Genomic DNA, 21,359 nt, shown 5'->3' with positions numbered 1-21,359 from the left:
TTTGTCTATATGTATACGGGAAGTTTGTCATGTTTGTCTGGGGTCTGTATGTGATGTGGTGTTTGTGTTTTTGTCTGGGTCTGTATGGTACTGGGTTTTGTGTTTTTGTCTGGGTCCTGTATGGTGTTTGGCGTTTTGTTGTGGTTGTGTTCTCTGTTGTGTATGTGGGGTTTGTTTTGTCTCTGTATGTTACGTGCGGTGTCTGTGTTTTGTCTGTGTCTGTATGGGTAACACCCACAGACAAACATAGCTCACGGATGAAAACGTGCAGGTACCCAATGACTCACAGACACTCATTCACCGCCCTTAAACAAGCAGGCTACAATTGACAGGATGTTTGAGGTCCGTATTTGTAATGTATTCTGTCTCTCCTGCTGCTCATTCAAAAACGTTTCATAAATATATGGCTATGGGGATTAACATTCTTGTCATTGTGCTGGCAGGGTTAAACTGTCCCTGTCATGTTGCTCCATAATTGATCAGCGAGGACGGGAAGGCCCTCTCAGATATCACCCACTTATATCTCCTGGCATCCCATCTGGGTGCATGCCTATTTACCACGGTGCTGGCAAGCCTGACACACCAGGCACGCCTAGGCCACACTGCAAGTACATGATATTGTCATAGATATGCCATGCATCTAGGCTATGTGCGTGAGGAGCTGAGAGGGTATTTACTCTATTGCTCAGACTCACATCAACAACTTGAATCAACACATTTTGTTTGGGAATGATCTCATGGTGATAGACTCTGAGTATTTATCCTCTCCAGCTCAGAAGATAATGGACATCAGTGCCTGTGAACTATTCTGAAACCCAATGGTTCTAATTAGCTAGACGCTCCTCTAATCAGCTGACTGAGTATCTCGTATTGAAGTTATACAAGTGAAGTTGAAGTCAAAGCTGCCTGTATTTGTCATCCTTCCAAATATTCAGACCCTCTCCCAGTGCCTGAATCCCAGTCATTACAGTATCTAAATCAAACTCTACCTTTAATGATCTTAAACTAACCCTACAGTCGATCCACAATGAGTGTCAGAATCCACACCTTTGCTGCTACTGTCAGAGAAAACTGATAACCCGCTCCGAAGCGTTGGGATGTAACTGTAACTCCAGGTGCCACACACAGTATGAATAGTTAATACCTGGAGACATGGCGGGGTGTTAACGAGTTTCTACCTCCTCTCCCTCAGGTTGTAAACATCCAGGGCTCAGTTGTTGGCCTGGCAGCGTATCTAGTGCAGGGTACAGGAGGGCATTACTCACTCATTTTGTCATCATCTCAGCTTGGTCTAGTGTGACACATGACCCTCTTACTGCTACTTTGTACTCACAGGCTGTGCTCTGACCGGAATAGTATGATTTTTTGGAGCTGTTTGTTGGTTTTAGGGAATTCAGCTACAGTGGGCATTCTCTTTTAGAATATGCATTCACTGTACATTATAAACCTTCAAGTGTTTTTATACTTTCAACTTCTGCACTCAAAAAGATGTTGCATAAAGCTTATTTCTTTAAAAAAAAAAATATATATATATATATTCTTATTTTCTGACATTTCTGCTTATCTACCTTCTTCAGTGTGTAACCTATACACTGAAGAAGGATTCATGGGTTTTACAGACCAACCGAACTTTTGGGAGAGCGCTATGGTCCTCTTTTGATTATACTTTCAACACATCCTAGGTTTATAACCTTTGAGATCATTGGCTGAATGAATCTTGTTACCATAGCTTTGTATATCGCCATGTGACAGTATGCCAGTAAGCCAAACAAGTTTCTTCTTGGCACATTATCACAGGTCAGACCTTAGCAGCTGTAGCCCTTTAGTTTACTGATACAGCCTCCTCAAGGAGGAAGACACCCCTACTTGACAAAGACCTTGTTGGCTCTCATATCGATCACACTACAGTGACTTCAATGCAGAGCCTAGCTTATTTCCAGTGAGTGAGAGTGTGTTTTGGCAATGTGAATGTCAGAGGCGAGTGGCCGTGGGTTGGCGTTATGGGAAGGGGGTGAGACCGTGTGGAAGGGGCTGGTTAAGGGGGAGTTCCTGAGGGCATTGGTTGCGAGGGTTGGTGGCATTGGATGCCAGGACTCCCAGGAAAACAACATCATGTGCTGCTGTTTACTCAGTCCCCACCACAGCCCTCTCTGTCACAGTCTCCGTCCGCTCTGCCTCTGACCTACTTGTGAGTGCCCAAAATAAAATAATGGAACCGTCTCAAAACCTCTCACCCAACAATGACTTTATTTCATCAGACCATGTTAGCAAAGTTCTCTGTGGTGTCATCTTGTTTGAGCAGTTTTGGAAAACCCCAGGAATTTGAGCAAATCATAGAGTGTAGAAATGGACTGGATATGGTGCAGAAGATAGTGGCTAACCATTCTGCCAAAATTCCTGCAGGAGAAGGACCTAAGAGTGGTGTCTTTGTGTGTTCTTACAAACAGCTGCCCTTAAACTACACATTAACACTTCCTCTGCTGAATGTCTACAGTACACATAACCAGTGGCGATTTTAACATGGAAATCTTAGTGGGGCAAAAAAACAAAAGTGGGATGCATGCCAGCAAAGCCACTACACAACACATCACTAAACAATACATTCATTGCACTATAACGGTGACAAACGGTGCCCACAAACTGTTAGGGTCCCTACAGCAGTCCCAACACAATGCCACTGCTAAACCTGGGTTTCAGCGGAGCCTTATCTGGCAGTGAAACAGTTAATTCAGCATAATGTACTGCTTTTTAAAAAACTGCTGATATAGCTGACTTGTTTAAACAAATGTGGTTTCTACTGACAACTAAGATGTACAAACTATGGCATAAGGGGACAACAAGCAGATAAGAGGCAATCTGTAATGTCAATTAAGACATGAATGAGCGAGCGACAACGGACGTAGTCAATATAACTATTTGTTCAGCACTTTTGAAATGTACAGCGACAGAATTCAGAACATGGGCCGTTCTTACAGTGTTCTCCCTGTACCAGTCAGAACCGTAGGATAAATAAAGGGGGCAAATAAACAGACAATGAAAGCTCTTAAAATATTCAATGATTACATTTCTCTAAAACTGGTTATAGGCTACATGTGCACCACCAAGTTAGAACAGTAGGCGAAATTAAGAGGAGAAAATAGACCAAATTATTAGGGTGAGGCACATTGAATGCCGTTTGGGTCTTTGCATGTCAAAAAAGATACACGTCATACAACACTATTTGACCCATTAAATAAGCTTTTTAATTTTACACGTCAAATAACACAATTCTATTATATAATGTTGTGTGTGCTGAATTTGCACGTGCAAGTCAAGCGCCACCACTACTATCAGTAGCACTGTTAAACCTGTACAAAAAAGTTAGTAAACAAGCACACACCGGCCAGGAACGATGTGTTTACAATACCACCTTGGTGAAAGTAGACCAAATTATTAGGGTGAAGCACATGGGCAACTAAGTATTCACCCCCTTGGCATTTTTCCTATTTTATTGCCTTACAACCTGGAATTAAAATAGATTTTTGGGGGGTTTGTATCATTTAATTTACACAACATGCCTTCCACTTTGAAGATGCAAAATATTTTTTATTGTGAAAGAAACAAGAAATAAGACCAAAAAAAATGAAAACTTGAGCGTGCGTAACTATTCATCCCCTCCAAAGTCAATACTTTGTAGAAACACCTTTTGCAGCAATTACAGCTGCAAGTCTCTTGGAGTATGTCTCTATAAGCTTGGCACATCCAGCCACTGGGATTTTTGCCCATTCTTCAAGGCAAAACTGCTCCAGCTCCTTCAAGTTGGATGGGTTCCGCTGGTGTACAGCAATCTTTAAGTCATACCACAGATTCTCAATTGGATTGGGATTTGACTAGGCCATTCCAAGACATTTAAATGTTTCCCCTTAAACCACTCTAGTGTTGCTTTAGCAGTATGCTTAGGGTCATTGTCCTGCTGGAAGGTGAACCTCCATCCCAGTCTCAAATCTCTGGAAGACTGAAACAGGTTCCCCACAAGAATTTCCCTGTATTTAGTGCCATCCATCATTCCTTCAATTCTGACCAGTTCCCAGTCCCTGCCGATAAAAAACATCCTCAATGCTGCCACCACCATGCTTCACTGTGTGGATGGTGTTCTTGGGGTGATGAGAGGTGTTGGGTTTGCGCCAGACATAGCATTTTCCTTGATGGCTAAAAAGCTAAATTTTAGTGTCATCTGACCAGAGTACCTTCTTCCATATGTTTGGGGAGTCTCCCACATGCCTTTTACCGAACACCAAACGTGTTTGCTTATTTTTTTCTTTAAGCAATGGCTTTTTTCTGGCCACTCTTCCGTAAAGCCCAGCTATGTGGCGTGTACGGCTTAAAGTGGTCCTATGGACAGATACTCCAATCTCCGCTGTGGAGCGTTGCAGCTCCTTCAGGGTTATCTTTGGTCTCTTTGTTGCCTCTCTGATTAATGCCCTCCTTTGAGTAAGGTCCCCATGAGTGACAGAACACTGAGCCAATCACGGCGCAATGCTCCTATTTTCTGCTGGCCCGCCCCACCACCACAGAAAGCACTGAGCTAGGCTGAAACACCTGTATTTGGAGCTGCCTTACTCAAGAAAACAAAAAGAGACCATGTTTGTATGCGGCTTTGTTAACTCAATTATATATATTTTTTTTTTTACATTGTTTGCAAACTGATATGTGACACGTATTAATGCCAAAATAACATGCAAAACCGGCAAGCCCCGCCAATTTGTATATATATATACTTTTTTAACAAAAAATGTGGCTCTGCCCCACCTGCCCTGATTGACAGGTCACCACTGCACATAAACCCTATTATACAGAGAACACATCCTACTCCATCACACTTTATTGTTTATTCAATACTACCTCAGTGCATATTGAAATAGACCTCATCTAATTGCGCAATAATTATTGTGCAAGCTGCATTCACAATAATGAATATGCAATCGGTTGAAATGTATACCCCTTATTCCACTTAGAATAGCTAATCATTGGTACAGATCTTCATCTACTGAGTCATACTGTACTCTACTTACCCCCCAGTCTATTTTGCTGGCCTCTAGCTATTTTGGGTTGTGTACACAGTACACACTGCCTAGTGCTACTCCACTCATTCAGGCCCTGCAGGCCTCTACTCTGTCTTAATGTATGGTGAATGCTATTGGGAAAATATGCAAAAAATGTTTGAATCCAAACTATAGATTGGAGACAGCGGGTGACCTCAATGAAATGGGCCATGGAAGATGGAATGGTGGTTAAACACCAGCAACGTATCTCTTGTTGCATTAATTATTGAGCTGGTTGTTCCTCGCTCTGGTAGATTAGCAGTCTGCTGACCAGTGGCTGGCCTACCTGGAATCATCTGAGGTCCTGTATGGTTACTGTCTGTCTTTAGGCCTGTCATAACATCTAGCCTACGGGGACCCAGTCTGAACTAAGTGAGAAAAATTGGTTGTAAAACATCTTTCCTATGTCTTTTCAATGTCTTTTCAATGTCTTTTTTAACCAAAAATACATATTTCCAACATATTGAGCTCATAGGGAAGGCACTGGGTTTTCCCACAGCAGGTCTGGTGCTCATTGCTCAGTGTAATGTACATAGTGTAAATGTGTAACTGCGTCACAGGAGCAGCTAGTGAGTGAACATGCTCAGGCGAGCCATACTAGGAGTTTTACTCATAGCACCTTCATGTTGAGCCAATCAGTTATAGCTTATTTCAGGGAATCTGACTTAATCCAATAAGCAAGCTCTTTGAAGAGTGTGACATAGTACTTACAACTCTTTCACCGGTCTTAAGAAAATGAGTTTAGACTCCTTGATTTCATAACCCAATATTTCCCAGAGCCACTGTGTGGGTTGAGCTAAACAGCTCTATAACCATTCATATCTTCTTTTGTATACTGGTTTAAAGGAGCAGTCCATGGTTGCTTTGCAGTGGAGTTATGGTGAAACCTGCACAGAAACGTGCTGTTAACACAGACCAATGAGATTAGATGGAGATCTGTGGTGAACTAAACCTAAAGACAGAGAACGTTGCATAGATCTGTATAAACATTATGCAATCCCTTGTTCAATTTGTACTGGGGTTACTGTAGGATTCTCAGGGTGGGAAAACTTTTGTTGGTCTTTAGAAAAGGAATAGGCTTTGCTTATTTGTGAATGGAGGGATTAGTTTGAACACTTCACCCCAAGGAGGGCCATGATTCAATCTGGTTGCCTAGAGACATGTTTTTGTCTGTTAAGCCACTTCGTCTGTGTTCCCTGCCTTAGTTGGACTATTGACTGGCTGTTAAATGCTCCCATGTCATGTTCTGATCTGATGTCTGATCTGATAAACGATTGACGTTTAATTAAACTACCAGGCTGATATTCTCTTCCCTTCTCCTAGCTAGACATTCTCCTGGCTCCTTTTTTTCAGATTGGAACATAGGAACTCTGGAATTAGTTTAGTTCTGTGTACACTGTCTAAAGTTTACTGAGAGAAACTAAACTGAAGTTAAATAATCTTTCTCTGTGGAATGTCTGCAAGGTCCCTCCCCTGTGTGACTCAATAGTGAGGCACAATGCTCAGTCAGCCATCCAGCCTTTGAGGAATACCATTGATTACATGGTGTTTACCACATTGAGGACCTAGGGTCAAGAGGTCAGAACACCAAATCCCATTCTCTTTGTCTGGTTAAGGTTGAGAAAGCAGGGGGCAGTGGGGGCAGTGGCATGCCTATTGGAGATCGTGTTTTCTCACAGAAGGGCTACTCTGCACTAAGGAGGAAAGCCTTCTGGAAAAGGCTGCTGTGAAAGCAAGTGTTTTTGTGTGAAAATTAACAGGGTGCACTGGTGCAGGTAGTCATCAAACTAATGAATGTCAGTATATATTATTATATTATACATACTGTTTGTGCTGCACTTCTGACTCTGTCACTTTTATCTACTGCTTTTATTTAAGGGACTACAGTGCCTTGTATTCAGTATTCAGTATTCAAGTATTCATCCCGTTGGTGTTTTGCCTATTTTGTTGCATTACAACCTGTAATTTAAATTTATTTTTATTTGGATTTCATGTAATGGACATACACAAAATAGTCCAAATTGGTGAAGTGAAATGAAAAAAAAATACTTATTTCAAAAAATGATAACAAAATAAAAAACTGAAAAGTGGTACGTGCATATGTATTCACCCCCTTTGCTATGAAGCCCCTGAATAAGATCTGGTGCAACCAATTACCTTCAGAAGTCACATAATTAGTTAATAAAGTCCACCTGTGTGTAATCTAAGTGTCACATGATCTCAGTATATATACACCTGTTCTGAAAGGCCCCAGAGTCTGCAACACCACTAAGCAAGGGGTACCACCAAGCAAGCGGCACCTTGAAGACGAAGGAGCTCTCCAAACAGGTCAGGGAAAAAGTTGTGGAGAAGTACAGATCAGGGTTGAGTTATAAAAAAATATCTGAAACTTTGAACATCCCACGGAGCACCATTAAATTCATTATTTAAAAAAATTAAGAATATGGCACCACAACAAACCTGCCAAGAGAGAGCCGCACACCAAAACTCATGGACCAGGCAAGGAGGGCATTAATCAGAGAGGCAACAAAAAGACCAAAGAAGGCCTGTGGGAGACTCCCCAAACATATGGAAGAAGGTACTCTGGTCAGATGACACTAAAATGTAGCTTTTGGCAATTAAGGAAAATGCTATGTCTGGCGCAAACCCAACACCTCTCATCACCCGAGAACAACATCCCCACAATGAAGCATGGTGGTGGCAGCATCATGCTGTGGGGATGTTTTTGGGAAACTGGTCAGAATTGAAGGAATGATGCATGGCGCTAATAACAGGGACATTTCAGTCTTCCAGAAATTTGAGACTGGGACAGAGGTTCACCTTCCAGCAGGACAATGACACTAAGCATACTGCTAAAGCAACACTAGAGTGGTTTAAGAGGAAACATTTTTAAATGTCTTGGAATGGCCTAGTCAAAGCCCAGACCTCAATCCAATTGAGAATCTGTGGTATGACTTAAAGATTGCTGTTCACCAGCGGAACCGATCCAACTTGAAGGAGCTGGAGCAGTTTTGACTTGAAGAATGGGCAAAAATCCCAGTGGCTAGATGTGCCAAGCTTATAGAGACATAGTCCAAGAGACTTGCAGCTGTAATTGCTGCAAAAGGTGGCTCTACAAAGTATTGACTTTGGAGGGGGTGAATAGTTATGCACGCTCAAGTTTTCAGTTTTTTTCTTATTTCTTGTTTCTTTCACAATAAAATATATTTTGCATCTTCAAAGTGGTAGGCATGTTGTGTAAATCAAATGATACAACCCCCCCCAAAAATCTATTTTAATTCCAGGTTGTAAGGCAACAAAATATGAAAAATGCCAAGGGGGGTGAATAGTTTCGCAAGCCACTGTATTTGTATTGGTGCTTCTGTCATTTTCTTTCAATGAAGTTGAGTTGTTACTGGTAACTAGTGTATTATTCAAGGTGTTGTCACTGGATGTGGGACTGAGATCATTGTTAAGCGAGAGCGTTTGTTTTGACAGTTTTACATTCTTTTCATGGCAGTGGGATGAGAGGGTATTGACTGAGCATCTGAGGGTCTAGAAGCAGGAAATGACAAGCAGAACAAGAATGAATCCAGACTGTTTAATGGTTTAGTTATCAAAATAGGCCGAACGCAGACTTATGGGAATGGTCATTAAATTGACATTTTGAAAATGAAGGAATGAGAAGAATTGAGGAATGACAGCTCATGTCAAAATGTTCCTACTGAGTGAGAAAATGTACTAAGGAAAACATTTCATCATACAGAAGTAACTGACGGTACTGTATCATTTGGGGTTCCCTCCAGCATGTTGGTGGCTAGAAGGAGTAGAAGAGTAGAGAGCGCTCCCCCTGCTGGCTGCATTGAGATTGTATGGCTTGACACGTGTCTTAGATTATTGTTTATGTAGTACCACCGGATAAAGCAGCACAGAATGGATTCAGTAGCTCCTAAAGGACTTTTTGCTTTTTAGGATACATCTCTATTTAGCCTAGACTTTTGGTGCATTCCAGTCAAGGCTCTTCTTTAGAAATAATCAGAAACCAAAGAAAGTAGATAGTCAGCTGGACAGTGAGACTTAACAGAGAAACGTTCCTGTCTAGTTAGGGTTTGGGGCGGTACAGGGAAGATCTTTTGTCCATCAGTAAAACATTGTGATCCTTGGATGAGAAAAGCCCTGATCATTAGGCTTATACACAAAGCCTGGAAGTGTAGGAGTTGCATGAGGAGCCTATGACTAATGGGCCGAGCCATTGGGGGTCTGTACCACATTGTGTTTCTATTGTGAAGATAGATGGCCACTGGAATAAAGCTAGTGAACAGGTGCAGTGCATTCCAGTAGGCTCGCTTTCTGATGTATGGTGTGGAGTGGATAACATCTCTCATCTTCTCTCTTCTTTGTTAATGAGTAGAAATAATGCTAAATTCTCTTAGTGCCGTTTAGGGCAAACCACAGCAAGCTCATAGCCTACTTTAATTCCATCAAGTCCCATGGTCAATATCTAATAATGAGAGAGAAAAGAAAAATAATACAGATGCATGTAATCTTAGAAATATACTGAATATTAGTAACATAATTCATCCATAAATTAGGCCTGATGTAAGCTAGGCCTTTCACATTGTGTATTCCTAGTCGTTTGTGAAGAGGACCACGTGTAATGTGAGGCACTAAGATACTGACTGACTCCCTCAGAGTAGGTTATGTAGTGATTCAATAAGTGAAGTGTTCCTATGAATCATCATGACTAAAATAAAAGGAAAATGTTGGAGAAATTTTTAAAATGTGGATTGCAGGAAAATGGTAAACAATAGAGAGATAATATGATTTATTGCTGAAATTAAATTAATGATTGACTATAAATATCCTTGACTGTTAACTTGATTGAACTCCAAACACTGTCTGAAAATCTCCTGTCTTAGTATGAGTGTGCTGTATCTCATTCCCTGCACTAATTCCAATTTAATTGCCAGTTGCCTCAAGGCACTTCAATAACAGTAACAAATGATTTGATTTAGTGGACCTCATCAGACTGCATTTTAAATGCAACTCAGCAACCCCACTTGAATTCCAATGAAACACTCGCATAGCCTTCTGTTTACTAATGATCCACCGCTGGAGATGTCTGATTGAATCCGAGTCGTGAGCAATGGGACCTGCGTTGTAAATGATCCTAAACCCGAGCAGACAGAAATACCGACCTCATAACCTAACATTAACCACCTCTCTGCAAGACTCGTACATTATTATCAGTGGAATTGATTACTGATGATTCAGTCCTACCTCACATTTGAATTTTCATGAGAGGGATAAGCAAAGGGGTCATTGAATAGTGATAAGAAAAAGTAAGAACCCTGTATATTGTGTGTGAGAATTTAATGGTGGTTCTTCACAGATCCTGTGTGAGTAAAACTAGCCTGTGTTTCCCTATCTGTATTCCACTCCACTCTCAGCGCAACAGGAGAGCAGCCCCAAAGTGATGCCAGGTCACACACGGGATTAAAAGGATTGTGTTTTTCCTGCAGTCCTGCCTTTAATGGCTTGATATCACTACTTAACATTCAGCACATAGCTCATAGTGTAGGCATCGTTCAGGGTGGAGCTGCTATCAGCCTCTCTCTGTGAACAGACACAGACGACTCCAGAGGCTGCTGGAGCACAGGCTTGATGGGGATTGAAAATAATAATTCCTCTTTTAACATCCCATAAGGAGAAGGCATTGATTATGTGATTGACAGTTCTAGCATCCTGTGTATTGCGTAAAAAATACATCTCTCAAAGACAATGACTTCCAAGTCAACGTCAATCAGAAAAGTGTATAAAGTCAAACTGAATGTATTTCACGCCTGTCAGGGGGGTTAGTTTAGGTAGAAACACTTTGCTCTTTGAAAGAAGCGTTCTCCTCAGAACACTCAGAGTCTCAGGCTCAGAGTTGAGTGACCCAGTTTCCCCACTGAGTGTATGTTTGGTCCTGAAATAACTGTGTCTGTGTCTCTGTGTGGTCTCCAGGGACAGACATGGCAGTGTTCTGTCTGCTGTGTGCCAAGCGGTTCCAGACCCAGAAGGCTCTGCAGCAGCACATGGAGGTTCATGCAGGGATGCACAGCTACGTCTGCAGCCACTGTGACCACCCCTTCCCCAGCCACACCACCCTCAAACGCCACCTGCGCTCACACACAGGTAAGGACTGCATCTGTGTCCATTGTCATCTTCATCATCACTATCATCATCACCACTACTGTTTTCATCATCATCATCGTCATCATCATCATCACTGTTTTCAACATCATCATCACCACTGTTCTCATCATCATACCACTGCTGGCTTGCTTCTGAAGCTAAGCAGGGTTGGTCCTGGTCAGTCCCTGGATGGGAGACCAGATGCTGCTGGATGTGGTGTTGGAGGGCCAGTAGGAGGCACTCTTTCCTCTGTCTAAAAAAATATCCCAATGCCCCTACACAGGGCAGTGTAGGGGCATTGGGATATTTTTTTAGACCAGAGGAAAGAGTGCCTCCTACTGGTGCCGTCTTTCGGAAGGGAAGTTAAAACGGTTGTCCTGACTCTCTGAGGTCATTAAAGATCCCATGGCACTTATGGTAAGAGTAGGGGTGTTAACCCCGGTGTCCTGGCTAAATTCCCAATCTGTTCCTCAAACCATCATGGTCACCTAATAATCCCCAGTTTACAATTGGCTCATTCATCCCCTTCCTCTCCCCTGTAACTATTCCCCAGGTCGTTGCTGTAAATAAGAACGTGTTCTCAGTCAACTTACCTGGTAAAATAACAGAAAGAAAAGAATCATCATCATCGTCACTGTTCTCATCATCATCAACATCATTACTGTTTTCATCACAATCATCGCCATCACTGTCATATCCATCAACATCATCGCCTACTCTAACACACAATCCAAAGCTGCAATGAGATTCCCATAAACCTCAAGCTTTTAATCCTTAAATACCTTGAACTACTACTTCTCTCTTGGCACTAAACTGAAGTAGCATAAGACCAGAGTTTTTCAATTACAGTCAGTTTCACTAATTTGATCATGTCTACATTCACTTAATGTTAATAAACTCCGCAATGATTCACTTTCCTGATGACAGCAATGCTCCAATATGGCCAGTGTTATGTTTGAGGCTATTTAATCCGGTGGATGTTTTTAGGTTCTTAGACACAGCCTTCTAGGCCCCTGCGATTCATGTCTGTCATTTCTACTGCAGTTCACCCCAAATGACAGAGCAAACCTAAATAAATATCTAAAGAACAGCAAATGTCTGTGTTATTCTCTGAGAGTTAGTCAGTGGTGCCCTAAGGGAGAGGGAGAGGGAGAGGGAGAGGGAGAGGGAGGGGGAGGGGTAGGGGTAGGGAGAGGGAGATTTTTACTGAAAGGTTGCCCCCTTCTTCAGATCCACGTCTATATTGAATAAAAACATAATTGATATGAAGAGACAGAAGGGAATCGGGGTTTGCCCATCGTTGTGTGTCTTGTTTATACCACGGTCATCTTGGTAGTGTCATTGTGTAAATGTCATGTGTCTTGTAGCATGGGGGGCTTTGTGAAGCACCAGGCTATAATGAGCAGTGCAATGTATTGTCCCACTTGGCTGTTGCTGTGGACACTGAGCTAATGAGACACATAGGTCATTGCAAATGACTCAAAGCCACAGCCTCAGATAGAGATGGATCAACTATGGAGAGTCCCACATGTCTGGAAGACTTCTATTAGCTGTTGGCGAGCAGCCAGATGGAGTGTCCTCACATGTCATAACATTATTATATACAGTATATTCTATTCTATTCTATTATTATTATATATATCTGAAAGCACAATCTTTTTTTCAGCCTGATATGCAAAAAGGTTCTATTTTTATTGAACTGTACAACTACATCTATCATATGCAAGTAGTAGTCACGTTAAAATAAGTCTTTGATACTGTTTGTTTGCTGTTGAGCGGAGGCCTACCTGCACCGTTTGATACGGTTTAGAATTATGACACCTGTGATGACGTGTGTCCAACCTTTACCCAACCTGTGTCTAATCTGTGTCTTCAGGTGACCACCCGTTTGAGTGTGAGTTCTGTGGGAGCTGTTTCCGGGACGATGGCATGTTGAGGGGACACAAACGTATCCACACAGGAGAGAAGCCTTACGAGTGTAACGGCTGTGGCAAAAGGTTCAGCCTTAAGCATCAGCTGGAGACCCACTACCGCGTGCACACAGGTTAGAGAGCAGTGTCTGGCTGTAATAACACACACACAATCAAATCAGAGCCTAAATCAGAACAGTGCATGGTCATAATAACAACACACTCACACGTCAGATTGTTTTGTGTTCATGACAGCATACACACAGGTTAAACCAATGTGTGTCAGATAGTACCACTGGTTTTAGCATATAGTCAAGGAAAGGTTTCACGAGTATGCCGTTGTATTCCTATAGGCGAGAAACCATTTGAGTGCAAGATCTGTCACCAGCGATCCAGGGACTACTCTGCCATGATCAAGCACCTGCGCACCCACAACGGAGCGTCGCCCTACCAGTGTACCATCTGCCAGGACTTCTGCCCCAGCCTGGCAGCCATGCAGAAACACATGAAGAGCCACAGACCCGAGGATGTGCCCCCAGACTGGAGGATAGAGAAGACCTACCTGTACATATGCTACGTCTGAGCAGGACTTAGACACTAAGACACACTATCCTAGGTGTGGGCAGGTTTTTCATCGTATTCTTTCCTCTGAAAGTTGATCATTTCTGTGGTTTGATTGGTTTTTATCACGAATTGCCGCAATTATCTGTTATTACATTAAACCTGCGTATGTGTTGAAGACTGAAAGACTACTGGTCAGGTTACCACAGCAGTGAAAGTGTTGCACTAGAAAGGATATTGAGTTCTATCTGCTGTGACTGTGATTGTGAGATGTAGAACCCAACTTCTCTGGTTTAATTGCAGTACTATACTACATAGATTGATTGAGATAAACAATCATTTCCTGACTTATTATTTCCTGTTATAGTTTGTTTGTTTTCTGCATGTTTTACTTGAATGTTCTCCATATGCTTGATTTAATTTGTGTATTATTTTTCAGTGAGCATATTACACATATGATTTTCCTTACCTGTCAGTTAGTCTGTCTGCTCATGCTGATTGACAAGCATTAAGGTGCAACAGGTTTTGATATTTATGTCATGCATCGTTTTTGTTACCAAATAGGTGTTGGTTATTTTGACCCAACCGCAAGGCCGTTTCTTTTGTTATTAGAATAAGTGCTACCTCTTCAATCTTCAACTTTTGCACAGAGGCAATAGCACATCTTAGAACTGGTGTTTTTCATCGTGTTTTCATCCATCATCTGTAGCTTTAACTTCAAATGTCCTTTTATATTGGTGAAGCGGCTTGAAATGTTCTGAGAATTAATTAATGGAATTGTTTCGGACGGTTGCCTGTTGGGTGGAAAAAAAGATTTGAAAGTCTTCAAAGTGACTTTTATGTGTATAATTTTTTATAAGTTCAATTATAGCAGTCTGTTAAATCACAGAATTCGATTTTTCTCTAAGTGATGAAAAGAAAGAAAATGTGAATAAATGTGTTGGCTTTTTTACTAAACGTGAAAAGATGATTCTGTAAAGTTAAATTACTAAAAGCAGGTTATCGTCAGTTGTCTGTTGCTGTAAATGTAATTGTATCTTATTTCTAGACGAGAGCCAGATGAGGGATTCTCTGATTTAAAGATGTTGTATTTTTGTATTACAGTGATCTGCAATTTGTTTACATTTGATTTGATTTATGAAACATATTTTCTTGTGTGTTTTGTAAGTCTCTGGAGTCTGATTTGAGTAAGAGCCCTCCCTGTGCCTCTTTTATAAATGGAGAATAGATGTGCTGAATACATGTACACAGTACATGTATGTTTTATTGATCGTTGTTGTTCCTGGTTGTTTGTTTATTGCTAGTGAAGAAATTATTTTCACTGCCATGCCGTAGTAGACCCTATTGTCTAAACATTGTAATTTGAAACAAGATACTTCTCATGACTATGGTATTATGCCCCAGGCACCTCAAGCCTCAAAGCAACGAGTGAGATTTTCTTTCAAAATGTTCTGTCATGTCAAAGTAAAATTTGGATTGTGAATTCATCAAATGGGGAAAAAATGCACAGAACACACAGAATACATAGCGGTGTTGTTAATCATCTTTATAAAGCTCAACGTTGGGCATAATATGGGTCTAACACTATGGCCTTCTAGAACAAACAGCCAGCACTCAGTGCCATGAAAACAATTAGAAGTATCAACTCATCTTCACTGTACTGCTATCTATTCTATACTGAACAGAAATATAAACGCAACATGCAACAATTTTTATGATTTTACTGAATTACAGGTCATAAAAGGAAATCAGTCAAAAACATTAATTGGGCCCTAATCTATGGATTTCACATTGCTGGTCAGGGGCGCAGCCATGGGTGGGCCTGGGAAACCATAGGCCCACCTACCTGGGAGCCAGGCCAAGCCAATCAGAGGTTTTTCACTACAGAAGGGCTTTATTACAGACAGAAATACTCCTCAGTTTCATCAGCTGTCCGGGTGGTTGGTCTCAGACGATCCCGCAGGTGAAGAAGTCGAATGTGGAGGTCCTGGGCTGGTGTGGTTACACATGGTCTACGGTTGTGAGGCCGTTTGGAATTACTGCCAAATTCTCTAAAACGATGTTGGAGGCGGTTTATGATAGAGAAATTAACATCCAATTCTCTGGCAACAGCTCTGGTGAACATTCCTGCAGTCAGCATGCCAATTACATGCTCCCTCAAAACTTGAGACATCTGTGGCATTGTGTTGTGTGACTAAACGGAACATTTTAGAGTGGCCTTTTGTTGTCCCCAGCACAAGGTGTACCCATGTAATGATCATGCTTTTTAATCAGCTTGTCGATATGCCACACCTGTCAGGTGGATGGATTATCTTGGCCAATGAGAAATGTGTAAATAACACGGATGTAAAACTATTTGTGCACAACATTTTAGAGAAATAAGCTTTTTGTGCATATGGAAAATAGCTGGTGTCTTTTATCTCACCTGATGAAACACGGGACCAACACTTTACATGTTGCATTTATATTTTTGTTCAGTGTACAAACACATGCACTATAAGGATCTTAGGATTTCCGTGGTGGACCAAAACTAACAGAGCACTTTGAAAAAAGGTTTTTCTTTGATCTTTCTATGTTGTAACAAAACGGAAGTTGTTTTATTTGGTGTGTGTACTATAAGGATGTGATGATCATCATTTAGGTAGATATTATGTCAATGTTTGTCTACCTCAGCGCCAGTTCAGTCAGTGTTTGTCCTGGTGTCCAATCAGGGTTGTTCTTCTTGCCATGTGTGTTAAATCCTTTTGCATTACAGCTTTGTAACACTGTGTGTGCAAGTGTTTTCTCAGTGTGGTTTCAGGCACAGCTCTCTTTACGCATCAGTGTTCTGTGGCATGATGAAAAAAGAATAAAACTATTTTACAATGCAGGTCTTTATTGTGTCATCAGTCAAGTAAAGTGAGTTCTTACTGTCTGTTTGTTTCTGCATACTATTCACATGCACTACAGGAATATGTTCAATATTTGAATATGGTAGAAAATATCCAAATGTAAATCCATGACGGTTGAGTTAATAATAATAATAATAATAATAATAATACATTTTATTTGCGCATTTCAAAATACACCAAAGAAACATAAAATAGCAAAAATAAACATGATAATGTTGGTTGTGTTTCCCTGTCTCAATGTAGCATGCAGCTGAAGTCATGACAGGCGGTTTGGTGACCCTTAGTGGCACGATGCCAGACTAACAGCTGGGTGGGTTTGACTAGTTGCTACAGATGAGGGAAGGGATAAGTCTCTGCCTCTCTGCCCTCCCTCCCTCTGCTCTACCACACACATTGTTGTGTCCACCACTAAGCAGAATGGCAGCCATACAGTAGCTGCATCCAGTCAATAACAAGAGGGAATTCTTCATCACAGGTACTACCTTTGTTTATGTTCTTGTTTCTATGTTTATTTGTGGGTTTGGGATGTGGTGGTATAGACCATAGCAATGCTGTGTTTACATTTTATAATGGAAACTCAGTAAAAATGTAATTCTAACTTACTGAATCGAAAAACCAGTGGTGTAAAGTACTTAAGTAAAAATACTTTTTAAATACAACTTAAGTCGTTTTCTGGGGTATCTGTACTTTACTTTGCTATTAATATTTTTTGACAACTTTTACTTTGCTACATTCCTAAAGAAAATGATGTACTTTTTACTCCATACATTTCCCTGACACCCAAAAGTACTAGTTACATTTTGAATGCAGGAAAATGGTCTAATTCACACACTTATCAAGAGAACATCTCTGGTCATCCCTACTGCCTCTGATCTGGTGGACTCACTAAACAAATGCTTCATTTGTAAATGATGTCCGAGTTGGAGCGTTCCCCTGGCCATCTGTAAATAAATAAAAAACTAGAAAATGTGGCCAGCTGCAATATTTATACTTTCACTTTTGATACTTAAGTACATTTTAGCAATTACATTTACTTTTGATACTTAAGTATATTTTAAAACCAAATACTTTTAGACTTTTACTCAAGTATTATTTTACTGGGTGACTTTCACTTTTACTTGAGTCATTTTCTATTAAGTTATCTTTACTTTAACTCAAGTATGACAATTGGGTACTTTTTCCACCACTGCGAGAAACAAAATAAAAATGGAAACACAGCATTGCTATGGTCTATACCAACACATATACTGAAAACTGTTTTTCCACCAGCAGAGCATAGTGACAACACAACATGACTTGGATATAGTAAAGAAGCTTCTACTTTGTTTGCAATGATGGAAAAGTCCACTAGTGTATTACGATTGTGCTGACATAGAACTATCCTGTCCTGTTTATGTAGTTGATGAGCATGAGATCCACCAAATGTAATGGAGCCATTTTGAAAAGATGAAAGGTGGGCTAAATTTAGTTACACATGTGCAAAAAGGATTATCTCCTCTGTAATCTCCTGAAATCCATGGTCATGCTCTGTAGACGAGCAGATTGATTAAGAGCTGGTGATAATGTAATCTCCTCTGTTTAATTAGTGTGAGCATGGTGGGCAGCTAAAGCAAACCACATTACACACCATCTGGACTGGAGACAGACTGGAGCAGCAGCCCTGCTCTTATCCACCCTCTCCATCGTTAGTTTTTACAACAAGACACAAACAAGGACATGTCAACGCTTGCTCTATGTTCTTAGACTGGATACAAGTGTCATCCTGCACACATCATTAAAAACTATTATTGTTAACAGGATTTTTGAACCTGCACAGGTGATAAACTTTTTTCTAGTTTGTCTTGTTGACGGTATAAACGGTGGACACTCCTTTCGGTTTGTCTCGGTTTCCACAGAGGGCGATTCCAGCCATGTTCTCCACGGTGATCTCCAACAGTTGTGCACTCTATGGGGACTATGGCAACTATGGACCTCCCCCGTACCCCAGGAAGAACATCAGACCCAGAGCTTCACTTCGACACAACACATATAACCCATACAGGCCATACCTGAGGAGGGTCAGTATAACATCTCAATATTCACTGCAAAGATGACTGGTTTATTATTGTATTGTTATCAACATCTTCACTGTTCGATTTCAGATGACACCTTACTATCTTGATGTCTTCATTGCAGGTGGACACAAGAGTATCTTTAGCCAATCCCAATAAAATCTCCAGGACCACCAGTAGGGGTCAGTATGTCACCATGCCTGTTCACCATCCAAAGCTGCATCCACTGCCGGTCAGTCAGAGGATCATCCAATCACAGCACAAAGCAAGACAGACCAGGAGTGCTGAGAGGTTCTCCAGTTATGATACAAGCTCCTGGGTTGAGAAAGGCTCTAGTAAACCTAGTAGAGGGAAGAAAACACAGAACAATGCCACATCTTCTTCTTCCAAGAGTACAGGAGACAAAAGACACAAGAGTTCCAGTTCTAATGGTCGCCAGCACCATCGCTACTTCACCAAGGATGGCATGTGTCGTGGCTCATCATACAGCTCCAAGAACAAGATGTGTGACCTGATCGGCACCCTTGTGGATCTGAAGTACAGCTGGATCCTATTTGTCTTCACCCTGTGCTACATCGTCACCTGGGCAGCCTTCGCAGAGCTCTACTTCCTGGGTGCCTGGCTGCGTGGTGATATGGAACACATACAAGACCCGCAATGGCAGCCATGCTTTGAGAAACTGGACAGTTTCCATTCGGCCCTCTCTATCTCCATGGACAGCCAAATCATCAACGGCTACGGCTCTAGAGTGGCCTCAGCCAACTGCATGGACGGGCTGGTTCTCATGATGGCACAGTCCATCATTGAATCAGTGTTAGACACCCTGATGCTGGGCTGCATCCTGGCCAAGCTAGCCAAGCCTAAGAGGAGGCTGCCCACTCTGTTATTCAGTCAGCACTGTGTGGTTTCTGAGAGGGATGAGAGGCTGTGCCTGATGTTCAATGTCAAGACTCTGAAAGAGACACACATGCTGGTGGCAGAGATAAGAGCCAAGCTGATTAAATCTCACCATACTAAAGAGGGAGAGTTCATCCTGTTGGAGCAGAGAGAGCTGACTCTGGGCATGGGGCCAGATGAAGCCAGGCTGTTCACAGTGGAGCCCCAGACCGTGGAGCATGTCATTGATGAACAAAGTCCTCTCTGGGGCATCAGCGCTGACTCTTTAAAGTGGGAGACCTTTGAAATTGTGGTCATGGTGGACGGAGCCGTTCAAGACGCAGGTTTGTACTGAGAGGTGGGGAAATCTGGAGTTGGAATAAAATAACTGTTTGGGCTATTTCAATCAGAAAAACTTGTCGTTTTTCAAATTAATGGTTGTGAGTTATTTATATGTTATCATTATCAAAACAAGGGTAAAGGGACCTACAGTATCCTTAATGCCTGGTTCGGACAGCAGACGTATATAATATAATATGTATTTCTTCTCAGGCACAGCCTTCCATGTGAGGACCTCCTACACGGAAGATGAGATTTTTTGGGGACAGCGCTTTAAGTCACACAAGCCACTAGCTGAGAGGGGGATTGGTTCCAATCACAAGACCTCTGATAAAAACTATAAGGTCCAGACTGCCACTCACAGTGACAGAGAGATGGCAGTGAGACAAAGACATGAGAGATCTCCTGGACATGACACAGACTCTGTCCCCTCCAACATGTCGACAAGGAAAGTACATTACCAGTATTTATCTGATCAAATGTTACTGTGCAACTCAGTCACTAATAACAATGGCACAGGAACTAGGAAACTTAGTAAGAATGAGTTCTTTATATAAATATTGACGTTTGACAAGTCGGCATAGAAGTGTTAATCAACGTTTATGAAATCAACATATCCTTCAGAATGTTTATACAATGTAAATTGTATTAGTTCTTGTTGGTCTACTTACAGTATGCGAGAAATAACAAAAGGTATCTCACTGCCCATACATCAAGCTCTCCCAATTAAGATTTAAATGATGAGTGTCATTTAATGATTGTATTGCCATGTGCTGTGCCGATTTGAGAAACGGACAAATGAATGTCAGTATTATTGTCTATTCACCAACAAAGGGGATATCTCATTCACATACCATCATAGACTCTTGCCAATGTTGATATTTATGTAAATTTACAGTATGTGTTACAATTCCCTTTAATCAATCCAATATGTTTTTGGATGTAAACCCACACTCATTCTCACACAGCCACATCCACCTCAGGTCACAGTATACAGACGGACAGACGGACAGACGGACAGACGGACAGACGGATAGACATATAGACTTATTAGAGTGGGTTTGACTTGGTGGGTTTGACTTGTACATTATTTCATCTGACAGTTATTCAGATGAGCCAAAGAGATGCAGGCCGTTTCCGGGATGGTGCTTGGACAGTCCGAGTGTAAGGAATGTCTTCGCTGGCAGTTATCCTCCTCACCTGGCTCTCTCCAGGCCTAATCCCATACCACGCCCATGGGAGACAGTACATATCAAAGGTACCTTCTGCTGGCTGGCATTCTAGGTGGCAGATTAAATCTAAAATGTTTCATTAGGAACATCTTGATGTTCTCAACTTACTGGATTAATTAAGCTTGCCGTAAAGTAGAAGAGAAATTTTCAAAAAATACTTCTTACCCATACTTACCTGTAAACAGATGAAAAAGTCCACATTTTATCATGTTTTAAGTAACATATTTATTTGTATATCCTTGTCAAATAAAATATGATTCAC

At 41.4% G+C, this 21,359-nt stretch overlaps 1 protein-coding gene and 1 pseudogene across 1 annotated transcript; both read left to right on the top strand.

The window, feature by feature from the left end:
* LOC111982696 (zinc finger and BTB domain-containing protein 16-A-like) overlaps positions 1-16,577 on the top strand; it is a 30,105-nt pseudogene extending 13,528 nt beyond the window's left edge.
* Positions 16,578-18,509: 1,932 nt separating this feature from the next.
* LOC111949865 (G protein-activated inward rectifier potassium channel 3-like) lies at positions 18,510-21,287 on the top strand. Its single transcript, XM_023967202.2, has 3 exons — positions 18,510-18,656; positions 18,775-19,870; positions 20,079-21,287. The coding sequence occupies exons 1-3, from the start codon at positions 18,510-18,512 to the stop codon at positions 20,420-20,422; spliced, it is 1,587 nt and encodes a 528-aa protein (XP_023822970.2). The 3' UTR covers positions 20,423-21,287.
* Positions 21,288-21,359: the final 72 nt, after the last annotated feature.

The sequence above is a fragment of the Salvelinus sp. IW2-2015 genome, linkage group LG22 (genome assembly GCF_002910315.2).
Source record: "Salvelinus sp. IW2-2015 linkage group LG22, ASM291031v2, whole genome shotgun sequence".
NCBI classification, from domain to species: domain Eukaryota; kingdom Metazoa; phylum Chordata; class Actinopteri; order Salmoniformes; family Salmonidae; genus Salvelinus; species Salvelinus sp. IW2-2015.
The sequence above is the reverse complement of the archived record's forward strand: the minus strand, read 5'-3'. Positions and strand labels throughout refer to the sequence as shown.

What these genes read in the sequence shown, in the direction of transcription:
- LOC111949865 (XM_023967202.2), top strand. Translation starts at nt 18,510, where the DNA reads ATGTTCTCCACGGTGATCTCCAACAGTTGTGCACTCTATGGGGACTAT. An exon ending in ACAGGCCATACCTGAGGAGG is followed by an intron (nt 18,657 to 18,774) that starts GTCAGTATAACA and finishes TCTTCATTGCAG; the next exon opens with GTGGACACAAGAGTATCTTT. An exon ending in CGGAGCCGTTCAAGACGCAG is followed by an intron (nt 19,871 to 20,078) that starts GTTTGTACTGAG and finishes ATTTCTTCTCAG; the next exon opens with GCACAGCCTTCCATGTGAGG.